A 13,468-nucleotide genomic window follows, 5' to 3' on the forward strand; every position below is an offset into this window, starting at 1 on the left:
AAAGAAGTTTTTTCCTTTCTTTCTTTCTTTCTTTCTTTCTTTTTTAACTCCACAAGGACTTGCTGGACTGAGTCAGAGTGAGAAACTAATCAAACAATCTGCCAAAAACAATAGCTGTAAGGCCATCATGTTTGCTCCTCAGCTTACATCTGTGTATCTGACAACCTGACTCATAAGACATGGGCCAAGCAAACAGACTTAGAGCTCACTGCAGTTTAGATTTTGATTTGGCCCGATATTAAATCCCCAGAAGACTGTTTACTGTTTAAAGTAAGGGTATTCAAACTTTTTATTATTATTATTATTATTATTATTATTATTATTATTATTATTATTATTATTATTATTATTATACCATTTTGGAAGTGGAAGTGAAACTGTACCATCTGAAATGTTGTGTTGTCTATGAATTTCATCTATAACTTCAAAAATTTGGACATCCTAACAACTTTTTAAAAAAATTATTATTTGCTAATCTTGTGTGTTCCCCAGTCACACCATAGTTACCCTGGTAGCCTGTTTATTTCTCTGTCTGATGATAATAATGAGTCACTTTTGGTCCATCCTACACATACAGTACTACATTCAGTAGTTGGTTTTTTTTCTTTGACTGCTAGACTGAGATTATAGATTATTTTATTGATGCATGAGGGGATTCTGTGAGTTTCATTAAGGACTTGAACGTTTATGTATTAAATCCTGCTTTTAGACAAACATTTGATATTCAGATTTAAGGTGAGCACAGAGAAACTAGAGCTAAAGAGAAATTCAGCCAGAGAATCATAAATAATTCACCTGCACTTTCCTACTCGCAGGAGAAAACATGAAAAAGTGAGAAACGTTTATTGTTACCCAACACTAAGCTGTTACAGAGGAGACAAAGGTTACAAAGTTTCGAGTCGCCCTCTAGTGGTTACAGAAAGCGTTTGTTAGTGGGACCTTGCAGAGACTGAATCGAAACTGAAATACTTTCCTGAAAACGGCTACGTTTGTTTTTTTCTTTTTGTCACAACCGGTTTACATTAAGTTCCGGGTTTTGACTGGACAGTTCTTTCTCTAAGCTCTCTCAGATTTGCCTTCAACTGCTTTTACAAAATGTCAGAAATCTCTGAAATCGATGAAGGATTCTACTCCCGACAACTGTAAGTACCAGCGATGTTGTGCCAAAAAGTGCACACCTGCCAAAAAGTGACCGGCGGTATCGTCTAAAAAATGAATGATTGCTGGTATTTAAATTGTTTTAAATGACTTATGACACTGTGTGTTCTTTAATCTGCACAGTTATGTTCTGGGCCACGAGGCGATGCACCGAATGGGCTCAGCCAAGGTCCTCATAGCAGGAATGAAAGGTCTGGGAGTAGAAATAGCCAAGAATGTGGTCCTGTCCGGAGTTAAACATGTCACTGTCCAGGACGAAGGAATGACAACATGGAGCGACCTGTCATCTCAGGTATCCAAGAGGGATGCGTTTGAGCTGATTGCATAAACACATAAATATACAACAAACTTTAGGAAGCCTGTGTGATGAAGGGTTACTAAACCGAGCTGATTGTGATCCTGGTAATGGGAGTTTTGTTTTTTCAAACCTGTTTTTCTTTTCAAATGTTATCAGACTTTAGGATGAAACTGTGGCACTGATATTATTCCATGATTAAATAAATCCTCAATATTTCAATGTTAAGTGATCAAATGATTGTGCACATTTAGTTTTGCTTTTCCTTTCACGACTGAGGACACCCGCCTTCTTTATCATGCGCTGGGAAACACCTGATACATTTTGAGATTTCTCTTTCACTCTTGAGCCTTGACACAGGCAAAACAACAAATTCAAACAAATTCATTTATTTTCTTTCATTGATACAATTCAGAGTCATGGGGGGATGAGTGGAAGAGAATGGATGGATAGATGGATGGATGGATGGTCAAACGTAATACAGCAGGTGGACCTTGGGTTGAGATTGTTTTGTCTTCAATTTTAATTGTTCCCAACAGTTTTTCCTGAAGGAGTCTCATCTTGGTCAGAACCGGGCTGCATGCTCGGTACAACAGTTGGCAGTTTTAAACCCGCATGTGGTTGTGGAACAATATACTGGACCACTAGATGAAAACCTTCTTCTGCAATATCAGGTATTTTAATCTTTTTCCCAACAATACTGTGCTGATGTCCACTAAGGTTAAAATAATATTTTTTTTAAATTTCTGGAACCAAGAAACTTTCTGCCCTTCATTAAATTAATATTCAATTCATCAAGGCCAAATCACAGTGCACATCAAGCAAAAAACACCTTTCTGAGTAGGGGTGCTATGTTTTTACAGGTAGTGGTCCTCACTGACTCCTCATTGGAGGATCAGAAGCGTTTTGGGGAGCTGTGTCATTCACATGGAATTAAGTTCATTGTAGCAGACACCAAGGGGCTCTGTGGGTAAGATAAACTCTGGAACATGTACTAAATCAACATTATGGAACAATCAAGAGAAAACTCTCAATTGCAGTCAGCTGTTCTGTGACTTTGGGGAGAAATTTGAGGTCTTGGACCGGGATGGAGAGATGCCTGCATCAGTGATGATACAATCTATTTCTAAGGTAAAACTTTCCATTTTATTTTGTGCTAAAGCTAAATTGCAGATCCAGCCATACATTTTGAAATCCTGGTACTTCATTTATTTCTGTGTAATGTATATAACAGATCGTATGAGAGGAACCCTAAGTGAATCCAAGATATGCTTTCAAACTCTGACCATTTTAATGACTAACAAAGTGTTGCAAATAGGTTTACTTAACAGGCTTAAGAATTGACAGTTAGCATGTCTTTATTTTAGGATAATCCTGGAGTGGTGATCTGCACAGATGACCAGAAGCACGGACTCTCAGATGGTGATAACGTTATTTTTTCTGAAGTGCAAGGCATGACAGAACTAAACAATATGGCCCCCGTGGGAATTAAAGTCCGGGGTCAGTGTTGGCAATTTCTTTCCTCAAGTTTTCTTTTCATGACATTTTTAACCTCTATGACGATCACTACTCTACACTAGAGATTTTTTCTTTTTCTTCTTTATCATCTGCAGTCATTATATTTTTATATTTTCAGCATTGGGTTTGTATTATTTTTCATTAAATTTACTTTTAACTTTTTTAATTTCAATTTACCATAAAAACCTTCGTCATTTGTCATCTCAATCATTAGGCCCGTATTCCTTCAGCATTGGTGACACTTCAGCCTTTTCTGAGTATGAACGGGGTGGAGTGGTGAATGAGGCTAAACAGCCAGTCCTGCTAAATTTTGTAGGTGCAAGCGTTTTGTTTCTACTTTAGCTTTTAAACAATAAATCCATTGTTAATGAAACAATCTCATTTTAATTGCAGAAACCACTGAGTGAGGCTTTACAGGACCATGATCTGCTGGTAATGAACGACTATGGAAAAATATCTCGGCATCAGACCCTGCACTTGGCTTTCCAAGCACTCCATAGCTTTGTGAAGAAAGAAAAGCGACTCCCTGGTCTCTGGTCCCAGGTCTGTAAATCCAGCTACGGTGTTGTAGTTTAACCATTAAAGCAATTTACAGGACTGTTTCCACTCACTTGTTGGTGCTTCTACAGTCCGATGCGGATTACCTGCTAACCATAGTGAGAGAGCTAAATGAAGTCGCACAACTGGAAGAGCTAGATGAGGTCACAGTACAAAGCCTGTCGTACACAGCCCAGGGGGATTTGGCTCCCATCAATGCTTTCATAGGAGGCTTGGCTGCTCAGGAAGTCATTAAGGTGAGGTCTGAAGAAAATGCCTGAAAATGTTCATCTTTTGGGAGGGGGGAGGGGGGGTTCACTCATCATAAACTATCACTGTTTACACTGTATAATAAATAACATTTGTATTTAGCTGAGTTGACCAAGTATTGTGTGTCTTTTGTAATATTCCTGCAGGCATGCAGTAGGAAATTCACACCTCTTCAGCAGTGGCTATATTTTGATGCACTGGAGTGCCTGCCTGAGGATCAGCCGACAGAATGCTCATTTGTGATGGTATACCTTTAAAATATAGATTCCCGGGCTATCAAACAAGCTCTCCATTTGACTGATATGAACAGCATTAAGGCGCATTTAATCTGTCTCTTTTCCTTTTCATAGAACGGCACAAGGTATGATGGACAGATTGCTGTGTTTGGCTCCGCGTTCCAGGAGAAGCTTCAACGGCAGAAGTATTTCCTGGTGAGGACTGATTTGACATTTGTCCAACAGAGGGCACACTCTGCACTGTAATGCAGAAACTCCATGTGTGTTTTTCTTTGATCTTGTCTGGTGTAAATGATGGCACATTCAGGAAAAAGCTGTGATTCAGGTGGCATTTCCTGGCATCTTTGTAAAGGGGCTCTTTAACAGTACTTGGCACTTTCCCTGTTTCCTTTAAAAGTGTGATTTTGTGCTGGGTTAACATTTTTAAGGGAGACAGTGTGTGCATTTCTTTTATCTTTGTCGCAAAGTCTGCAAGACATCAGGAAGTACAGGAGCTACTGAATGCCTAATCTCTATGTAGTGATGAGCAACAACAGATGAATGACTTTCTGCAACATTGTAAAACACATCTGACAATTTCATTTTTTTCCTGTTACTTTCAAGGTTGGAGCTGGTGCTATCGGCTGTGAGCTTCTTAAAAACTTTGCCCTTATGGGGCTTGGTGCAGGAGATGATGGACACATCACCATAACAGACATGGACTCAATAGAAAGATCCAACTTGAACCGCCAATTCCTGTTCAGGACTCATGATGTCGGGGTGAGAAGCCACACAGTATATTGTATCACAATTCTGTAGTGAAAAATGTAAAAAAGTATCATAGCACATCTCTGCAAGTTAACAGGGCTTTACTTACAGGAGAGGCTTGTGATGAAGGTATTATTACAGCCTGAGATGGCTTGTTTTAGTTAGTTTCCTAAGCGGCTCTATCAAAACAAAGCTAGATATTCATCTTGAATTGATTAGCTCTTTATTATCATTTTGTTTTTAATACATTTTCTTGTTCACATACGTTATGTCACAGACTAACTTTTCCATTTTTGTGCATTTGTCAATTGGCAGAAACCTAAATCAAAAGTTGCAGCCAGAGCTGCGTGTGACATAAACCCACAGATGAGAATCACAGCGCACCAGAATCGCCTTGATGCTGACAGTGAAGGAGTATACGACTACTGCTTCTTCATGGGCCTCGATGGAGTGGCTGCAGCCCTTGACAACGTGGAAGCCAGTGAGGACACTTAAGTCATCTTTATTGTTAATATCGCCATAGGTTCGGGACATACCCACATACCCATGGTGTGCAAAAGAAGACTAATTATGAATAAGAAAAGAGATGTAAAAATATGGGGCATGGGTATTTAAAAAATGAGGTATTGGTGTAAAAATAACGAATTATACAAATGTTATTATAGCCTATATACAGTATTTCAGTCTACATATAAGATGTCAAGTATAAAAATTATTTTGCAGTCTATAGAAATGATATAAAAACATTCACAGTTTATATTTACAGTAAGTATAAGGACTGTACATGTACATTTCTAAGCTTTAACCCACTGTTTCTGATGGTCAGGGGTCTATCTCGATGGACGCTGTGTGCAACACCAGAAGCCAATGCTGGAGGGGGGCACTCTAGGGACCAAAGGTCACACCCTGGTGGTGGTTCCTCACCTGACGGAGTCTTATGGACCGGCTAAATCAAGTTCTAGCAATGCTATCCCGCTGTGTACTCTCAAGAACTTCCCCCACCGCATTGAGCACACATTGCAGGTATAAAATCAAGTTGTTCAACTTTGTGTTCACTTTTGTTGTAACGGGAATTTATTGCATCTAATACCAGATGACCAGTGAATACAATAGTCACTACGGTATGTATTATTGGTATATAGTTTAGTAATTAGCACAAAGAACTGGGATTGTTCTGTGTGATATTAAAAAGTGTCACTAGTGCTAGATAAAATCAGGGTATCACCAAAATTAGTGCAATGCAGACTCCACCCAAGACCTGCTGAGGTAATGCTGTTAAAATTCATATTAGCTCTTAAACATAACAATGACCAAAACATTTGAAATGACTGCAGACTTTCTTTTGCACAGTGCTCTGCAAAAGAAAGTATTTTTTATTGTGTTATTAATTCTTTTTTCACTAATCTGGTCTTGTAATTGTTTCAGTGGGCGAGGGACCAGTTTGAAGGACTGTTCAAACAGACACCTGAAAATGTAAATTTCTTCTTGAGGTAAGATACGATGATACCATCCTCGTGCGATTTTCCTGTGTTGGCGCCAAAAGCGAGACGGTGTCTTCACCAGTCTGGTGTTACTTAGCGTGGTCATTTTACGATGCTTTTCCACTTTCTTACAAAGCATTCCAGCGCACCTACAAAACAGCTAATGAAGTGGTTCAAGCTCGTTATTTAGTTTTATTAACAGGAAAACATTTGGTTGGCTTTCAGCCGTAAAGCCCTTGTAAGAAATTACATAAACAGTCTGTCTTGCCAAGTCTCCTCTCTGTAATGTATAATCCACAGCAGTTTTCTACTAATAATAGATGCATTCTTTGATAATTAGAGGCTTTGTGGTTTAGGAACCATCCATCAAATTTTAAAAAAGAGATTAGATGACAGGAAAGAGTGCTATATGATGTGAAATGGATGAATCAGTGAATCTGCTGGATTTTAATTGTGAGATTTAAGTACATGGCTAATCTTTAAAAATTAATAACCACTGTATCAAGCTTTACATAATGCGTTGACCTAATTATAACACACAGAAGTGTCATCAAAGGCAGATTTAAGCTTCCAGGTCGAAACTATGTCTGAGTACTGAGGCTCGGAGCCATCCTAATCCAGCCATGTTTTGAGATTTGTCTCTGTTTGTTTTAGTGAGATTAACTTAATCTGCCACGACAGTAAAAGCATTTACTCTCTTTCTTGTTTCTATATGGAAGCAAAAACTGGGCCTAGAGCAAAAATGGTGCTTGTGAGTTGAAACAACCATTCAAATTTTTCATATTGCACAGTTTTTTAGAGATAAGGGCGCTTGTCTACTAAGATAACCAGTTTTTCCCGGCCCTCCTTCTAGCGCAATCCTGGAAAAGTTTTCTGGGCATTTTTATGAGACAGATCAGCTACATGTCATAGTCCAGCAAATATTAAGTCATGGTTCATGAGGTTATGGAAAGGAGGTTTTTTTTGTTGCTGCTGTTTTAATGCCACACCCATACAGTTCTGTGTACAGCTATGAGTATGCATGTTCCTGTTCAGGCATGTTTTTTGTTTCCTGAGCGAGCGCATATTAATGGCGCAAGAACTACCCATGTGTGGGTTTAGAGTTGTACTGACCAGCACCTGATAAAGTTACTCAACACTGTCTTCTCCTGCCTATGAGTCGAAACACTCAGAGAAATCCCCCCTTTGAGTCACTTTCGAGACAACACTCAAAAGATTTTTAGTCATTCTCTTCTGTGACACAGGTATAAACAGTTTTGGGGGGTTTCCAGTAAGGCTTTAGTCAGGTTGACGTTGCAGGTCATGTATGCCACGTGTGTTGTTTTTAAAGTTTACTTTCAGCCAAGTCATGTTGCAAATAAAAATCGAATCTTTTATTGTGAAGGTTCAACCCACAGAATGCATCTAACATATTATTATTACCTTTCGATAGCCTGCGCTTTGTCTTTCTGCTCAGCCAATGATTATTATTATTATTATTTGCTCTGTCACTGAATACAACTATTGCTGCTCTATTTTCCACAGGGATACGGCATTTATTAAGCGAACTCTAGATCTTGGTGACACTGAGGCCTTGGAGATTCTCGGAGGAGTGTGGAGCAGCCTGCATGACACGGAAGCTGGAGGACAGCGTCCAAAGTCCTGGGAAGACTGTGTGCGCTGGGCACGTTGCAAGTGGGAGACCCTGTTTAACAACGAAATCCGTCAGCTTCTGCACTGTTTCCCTCCCGATGAGGTAAAAAAGCAACTATCCTGGTGCCAAAAATGTAACATGTGTAATTTGTCTCCATGAACACACAGGGGCACTGTTGTGCAGGTAAGATATTTGCATTCCAAACAGTGAAACACTAAAGTGAGATATTTGAACAATAGGAATTGCATTTTTCACATTTCACTTCATGGAGTACTGCAGCATATTTCCCCAAGAGTAGATGGCAACATTAGCCCTGCTGAAAACCTGAAAAGCACTACTGATAAACAGGGTCTCTTGAGGGTCTCTGAGGGGTTTTTAGTCTGTTGAAACGTGCAGACAGAGCGGTGTCACATGTTGCTGTCATACCTTTGGTGTAGGAGGGTGCACAGATCAGTATCAACCTAAACAAACCCTCACTAACCCAAGACTTAGAACACTAACAAGCTGTTTTCTAACAGAGCTCCAGCAGTGTTTTGCAATGTTTTAATATTTATTAATGCAGCTTTTGGTATGGCATTTTTTTATTATTAAATATAAATATTCTCTTGTCTAATCATCACAGCACATGATACAGAAACTCTGCGTCATTTGTGGTTTTGGCTTTGGTTCTCTCTCTTTTTTCCCCTCCATACTTCTCTTTGTCCTAGTTACGTAAAAAGAGTTATAGTTTTATTGTTCTCGTTGAAAGTCAATTTTTACCACAGACCTTCTGGGGGAACTATGATAAGGAAGCTAATGTCAGTTAAAAGTCAAAAGCTAAACTGACCAAAGCTGGTACACGGGCAACACTGATGACTGCACGGCTACTGTGCTCTATGTTGCCACAGCATCTCAAGTTGGAAAAGCAGAAAATACAAGAAGTGACGGGTGAGAGAAGTGGATTGACTGACTGCTTTATTTTAAACAAAGCAGTCAGTCAATCCACTGACTGTAGCTGAGGTGGCAGAGCAGGTCAGCCACTAATCAGAAGGTCGGTGGTTCAATCCCAGGCTGCCTCCTGGCTGCATGCCAAATATCCTTGGGCAAAATACTAACCCCGTGTTTGCCTACTGGTGGTGGTCAGAGGGCCCGCTGGCGCCAGTGTCCGGCAGCCTCGCCTCTGTCAGTGCGCCCCAGGGCAGCTGTGGCTACAATGTAGCTTGCCAATGTGTGTGTGTGTGCTTTAAGCTTTGATACAATTTTTTATTTATATTTTATTTTTCCTCTAAGAGATGGGGTGAATTTATGTGAGAAGGAAAAACCAGTTTTATTTTAGTTGAAATAAGTGTGCATGACCAGAGTTGAAGGCGATCGTGGCTCTAGAGTTGGCAGTTCGTCTTGTAATCGGAAGGTTGCCGGTCCGAGCCCCGGCTCGGACAGCCTTGGTCGTTGTGTCCTTGGGCCTCCTGATGGTGGTTAGAGGGCCCGGTGGTGCCAGTATCTGGCAGCCTCGCCTCTGTCAGTGCGCCCCAGGGCAGCTATGTACAATGTAGTTTGCCATCACCAGTGTGTGAATGGGTGGATGACTGAATGTAGTGTAAAGCGCTTTGGGGTCCTTAGGGACTAGAAAAGCGCTATATAAATGCAGGCCATTTACCATTTACTATCTAAATAACAACAAAATAGCGAAAAATAAACTGAGTTTCTACCATATCTCTCTATACCACACAATTTATATGTTTAAAAGGGTTTCTACACTCATCTGATCTAACCCTGCTTAATACTATTTAATAATTTACAACTCACTCTTCATCGGTACATAACCTGACAGTATACATGTATGACTATTGAATGAGTGTAGATGAAATGACAAGAGATTTAAAGGTATCCTGTCATAGAATTTGCTGTATTAGTGAGATAAATGATATTCAGCTCTTAAACTGCTTAATTAACAGCAATTAATTGAATTGTTGATAAATTTGGCCATGTAGTTATTTGGTTCAACTCTCTTTTTCTTAACAACCAGAACAAAGTTGATTTCAAGTAGAAATTTCCATTATTAAAGTCACCTTTATTCTTAAGTCTCTACAAGAAAAAAGAACAATTGGTCAAAGAACCTTAGGAGGCCCCAAAAAGTCTTAAATGAAAGTGTCATCCTTCTTTTTAAGGACAAATCACTGTTTTGGCCCCCTCTGACCCTGAAGAGAAGGCCAACAACATGCCTGTTTCTGAAAAGGACAATGTTGTTGGTGCCTTTTGGCTGCTATACAATGCCCCCCCTGCAGTGAAAACTGGCACCACCAGTAGGAGACTCTCTCTTTCTCGGCATATGGACCATTTGGAAACATCAAAGCTCTCAAGTCCCTTTGTTCCTTTATCAGACATACAAATTGTGTAGTCAACACACAGCTGATAACAATATTAGTGTGACTGCACCAAAGGAAGGTAGTTGACTTGCTTTGTTAGAATAGTAAAGTAGTTGTCAGGCTTTATCCAGTAAATCACTAATGCACTGGAGTCGTCGTGCATTAAATATCATATAAGCTGAAAATGTAAAACCTAATCTGTTTTCTTGTGCGTTTTTGTTTGGAATATAGCGTCACCTTCATTATATGTAAGGCAAAGATCTCACCATGACAGTCATAGGTTTACTCACCAAGTTACACTTATATTTATATAAATGTTTTTAAAGAATAAAAGTGAAATGATTTTACATCTGTTACTCGCTGCAATAAAGGGATTTTCTTCTGCCTCTGTTTAGAAGACCACTCATGGCTTGCCGTTCTGGTCTGGATCCAAGAGATGCCCTCACCCCCTGACGTTTGATCCTAGCATTGTGAGTAGTGTCTGGTCCAGTTCTTCATCCAGTAGCAATCATATACATAGTAGATGGTAATGAGAAAACATACCACAGTATACTGATAACCACTCACATTCCTTCTTTATCTTGTCTGATAATGGCTCTTCCTCACTCTGACCATATAATTGAGTCTTATCTCAGGTACACACGGGCAATAAAAGAGAGATAATAATCTGCTTTCTAGACACATTCAATTCATGTTATTCTCCTTATCAGTGAATTGAAAGCAGCATTGCAGAGAAGTGAAATAATGGAACTGTACTGTGCTTGTTTGCTAAGTAGAAGTTACTGCCACTCTATGCACAATATAGATGCGCATTTTTGGGAACACTGGAGAAATTATTGCAGCTATATATTCCATTAAGGGAAGTAATTGGTATTACTTTAACATTGTTCTGACTCTATTCTCCTTTTATAATACGTTGCTTTCCACAGTTTCACCATGATGGCAGTGCTTCTGTAATAGACCGTGTTTAACTAGAATGTTAAATGTATTTTCCAAAACATTATATTTTCTTCTTCATCAAGACTATGTGATTGTTGTGTTGTAGACTACTCATATTGAGTACGTGATGGCTGGAGCTAATCTGTATGGGCAAATCTATGGGATCAAAGGGACAAGGGACTTGACCTCCATCAGAGGAATCTTAGAAAATGTCCGTGTGCCAGCTTTCACTCCCAAGTCCTCCGTGAAGATTCATGTTACTGACAAGGAGATGGAGGAGGAGAAAACACGTGAATGCGATGATGCGGGTCAGTTAGTTCAATTTTTTTTATTGTTACCAACTCGCTTTCTTCCAGCACGTCTTATCTTTACATATTTTTCTCTTTCTCTGCCACAGAAAAGGTCAGACTTGAGGAGTTGAATGGAAAGTTGGCCTCGCCCTCTCTGAAGAGCTCAGCTCAGATGTACCCTATCGACTTTGAGAAGGTAGGGCAATAGGACAATGACACCTCTGCCTCAGACTTCAGAGAAGCTGCAGATAGTGACATCTTGATCTGAGCTGATTCAACAGTGGTTTTAGCAGGGTAGAGTTATATATTTTTAAACTGTCCCTCCTGCTTTCAAAAATTGTAGCAATATAATGATTATTGAGTCAGACAACTCAGATATAAAATGTGTACTTTTATGTGAGAACTGGTTTGCGGACTGTCAAACAGCATACACAGACTCCTGAAGGCAGACTTCCCTTAATAAAACATTGTCACTCTAGACATTAAGTTACGTTTTGCACTTGGCTGGCATTGTAAATATTCATAAAAGTTCATCTAATCTAGAAAGTTATTTAGGAGTGTAGACTAGATATAATCCCCAGTTCCCTAAGCAATCGTTTCCTTCCAATGTATTTCCTAAAAGTCAGTCACACCTTGGAGTAAAGCGATTTTCTTAATAGGACAGCACTTTCCCAGTGACAGTATCCCTAACACTCTATATTCTTCCTTGATATCCTCTGGGAAACATGGCCACAAAACACATTCAAATGAGGCAACCTCATGGTTTAAGATGCCAGCCATACACTTTGTTCCATTTGTTTTCTCCATTTCCTCTCGTCTTTCTGTACTTGTAAACTTTTGAATGCCAGGTAAAAATAATTTCAATAGTTTAGCTTTAACTACAAATGCATGATAAGTTAAAAAATTAAGCAAACATTGGTGTTGCTGCGCATTGGCCAACTTGAAAAACAAAGTAGAACATCTTGGGTCCAGTTTCAAGTTTTGACTCCAGTTAGTAGCTTAATTAATAAATGATAAAATAAATGGAAAAAAAAGAACAGGCTCTAAATCAACTATAAATCTATATCCTCCAAGACTTAGTGTAACTATTAACTCAAAATCTGTTTAAATAAAAATTAACAGTTGTAAGCATAAAAATTTTTTGCAGTAAATGAACCATTTCCTTATAGCGCCATTATATTTGTTCAATTATTCCTCCCTACTGGAACTTTTTTCCTCAGCATCTGACATGTCCTGTTGGACAGGACTGGATCCTGTAATAAATGTAATAGCCAACATCTGGACACTGGGCATAACAAAGTCTTTTCTAAACGAGTTTACAATAAACTCTGCCCACAAAGTAGCTGTACCATATTACCCCATGAATAAGATACTGTTGCTCAACAAAAGGTAAAAGCAGGTCAAGATGCCGCTGCTGAGTGATAGAGATTGTTATTAAAAGAATTTAGAGAAGGTAAATGACTTTAAATGAGATTCTGATAACACATGCAATCAACCAAGAGAGGCTCTAATGAAGGTGCATGAGGTAAGTCAGCTAAATATCAAATGTTGTCTTGAATAAGAACAAGACTCCCAAACCCACTTCTCTTCATCTTTATCCCTCTGTGCCCTGGTCAGGCTGTGGATAGATGGAATGTGTGTAGGAGGGTTTCAAAGGCATCAGGTTGCCAGCTTGGAGCTTCCTCACAACCCCTAAAGCAAACCTGGAGTGACAGTCACCTCCTAGCTTTTGTAGAGCCGCACTAGCAGAGGCATGACCTCACTGGCCACGTCGATCACAACAGGAATCTGATTTCCACTGCTTTCTGACAGGGTACTAAGTCATATATCAGAGTGACTGAAGCGACATAACAACAAAGCAGGCAAAGCTCAAAGAGGGCACAGAGAATGACATCACTGAGTATGTCACTGGACGTGGACGTGGCTTTGAACTGTCCCACTAGCAATTTATAATGTTGTTAATACTGTTAAGCTGCCCTTCTGTTTTTTGTCATTATATATAATTGCTGTTCATGGGTA

General features: G+C 39.4%; 1 protein-coding gene across 1 annotated transcript in view; it reads left to right on the plus strand.

The window, feature by feature from the left end:
• The first annotated feature begins 1,095 nt into the window (after positions 1–1,095).
• uba7 (ubiquitin-like modifier activating enzyme 7) overlaps positions 1,096–13,468 on the plus strand; it is a 32,599-nt gene continuing 20,226 nt past the window's right edge. The window contains exons 1-19 of the mRNA XM_085354376.1: positions 1,096–1,142; positions 1,282–1,450; positions 1,993–2,127; positions 2,317–2,423; positions 2,494–2,584; positions 2,821–2,953; positions 3,186–3,283; positions 3,365–3,514; positions 3,601–3,765; positions 3,925–4,023; positions 4,129–4,209; positions 4,618–4,773; positions 5,077–5,242; positions 5,588–5,784; positions 6,187–6,251; positions 7,767–7,977; positions 10,616–10,690; positions 11,266–11,467; positions 11,557–11,645. Coding sequence (XP_085210502.1) covers positions 1,096–1,142; positions 1,282–1,450; positions 1,993–2,127; positions 2,317–2,423; positions 2,494–2,584; positions 2,821–2,953; positions 3,186–3,283; positions 3,365–3,514; positions 3,601–3,765; positions 3,925–4,023; positions 4,129–4,209; positions 4,618–4,773; positions 5,077–5,242; positions 5,588–5,784; positions 6,187–6,251; positions 7,767–7,977; positions 10,616–10,690; positions 11,266–11,467; positions 11,557–11,645 — 2,436 coding nt within the window. The remainder of the gene's footprint in view (positions 1,143–1,281; positions 1,451–1,992; positions 2,128–2,316; positions 2,424–2,493; positions 2,585–2,820; positions 2,954–3,185; positions 3,284–3,364; positions 3,515–3,600; positions 3,766–3,924; positions 4,024–4,128; positions 4,210–4,617; positions 4,774–5,076; positions 5,243–5,587; positions 5,785–6,186; positions 6,252–7,766; positions 7,978–10,615; positions 10,691–11,265; positions 11,468–11,556; positions 11,646–13,468) is intronic.

This window comes from Diplotaxodon limnothrissa, linkage group LG5 (assembly GCF_057381915.1).
Source record: "Diplotaxodon limnothrissa isolate DT_005_m linkage group LG5, D_limnothrissa_male_GT1.1, whole genome shotgun sequence".
NCBI lineage: Eukaryota > Metazoa > Chordata > Actinopteri > Cichliformes > Cichlidae > Diplotaxodon > Diplotaxodon limnothrissa.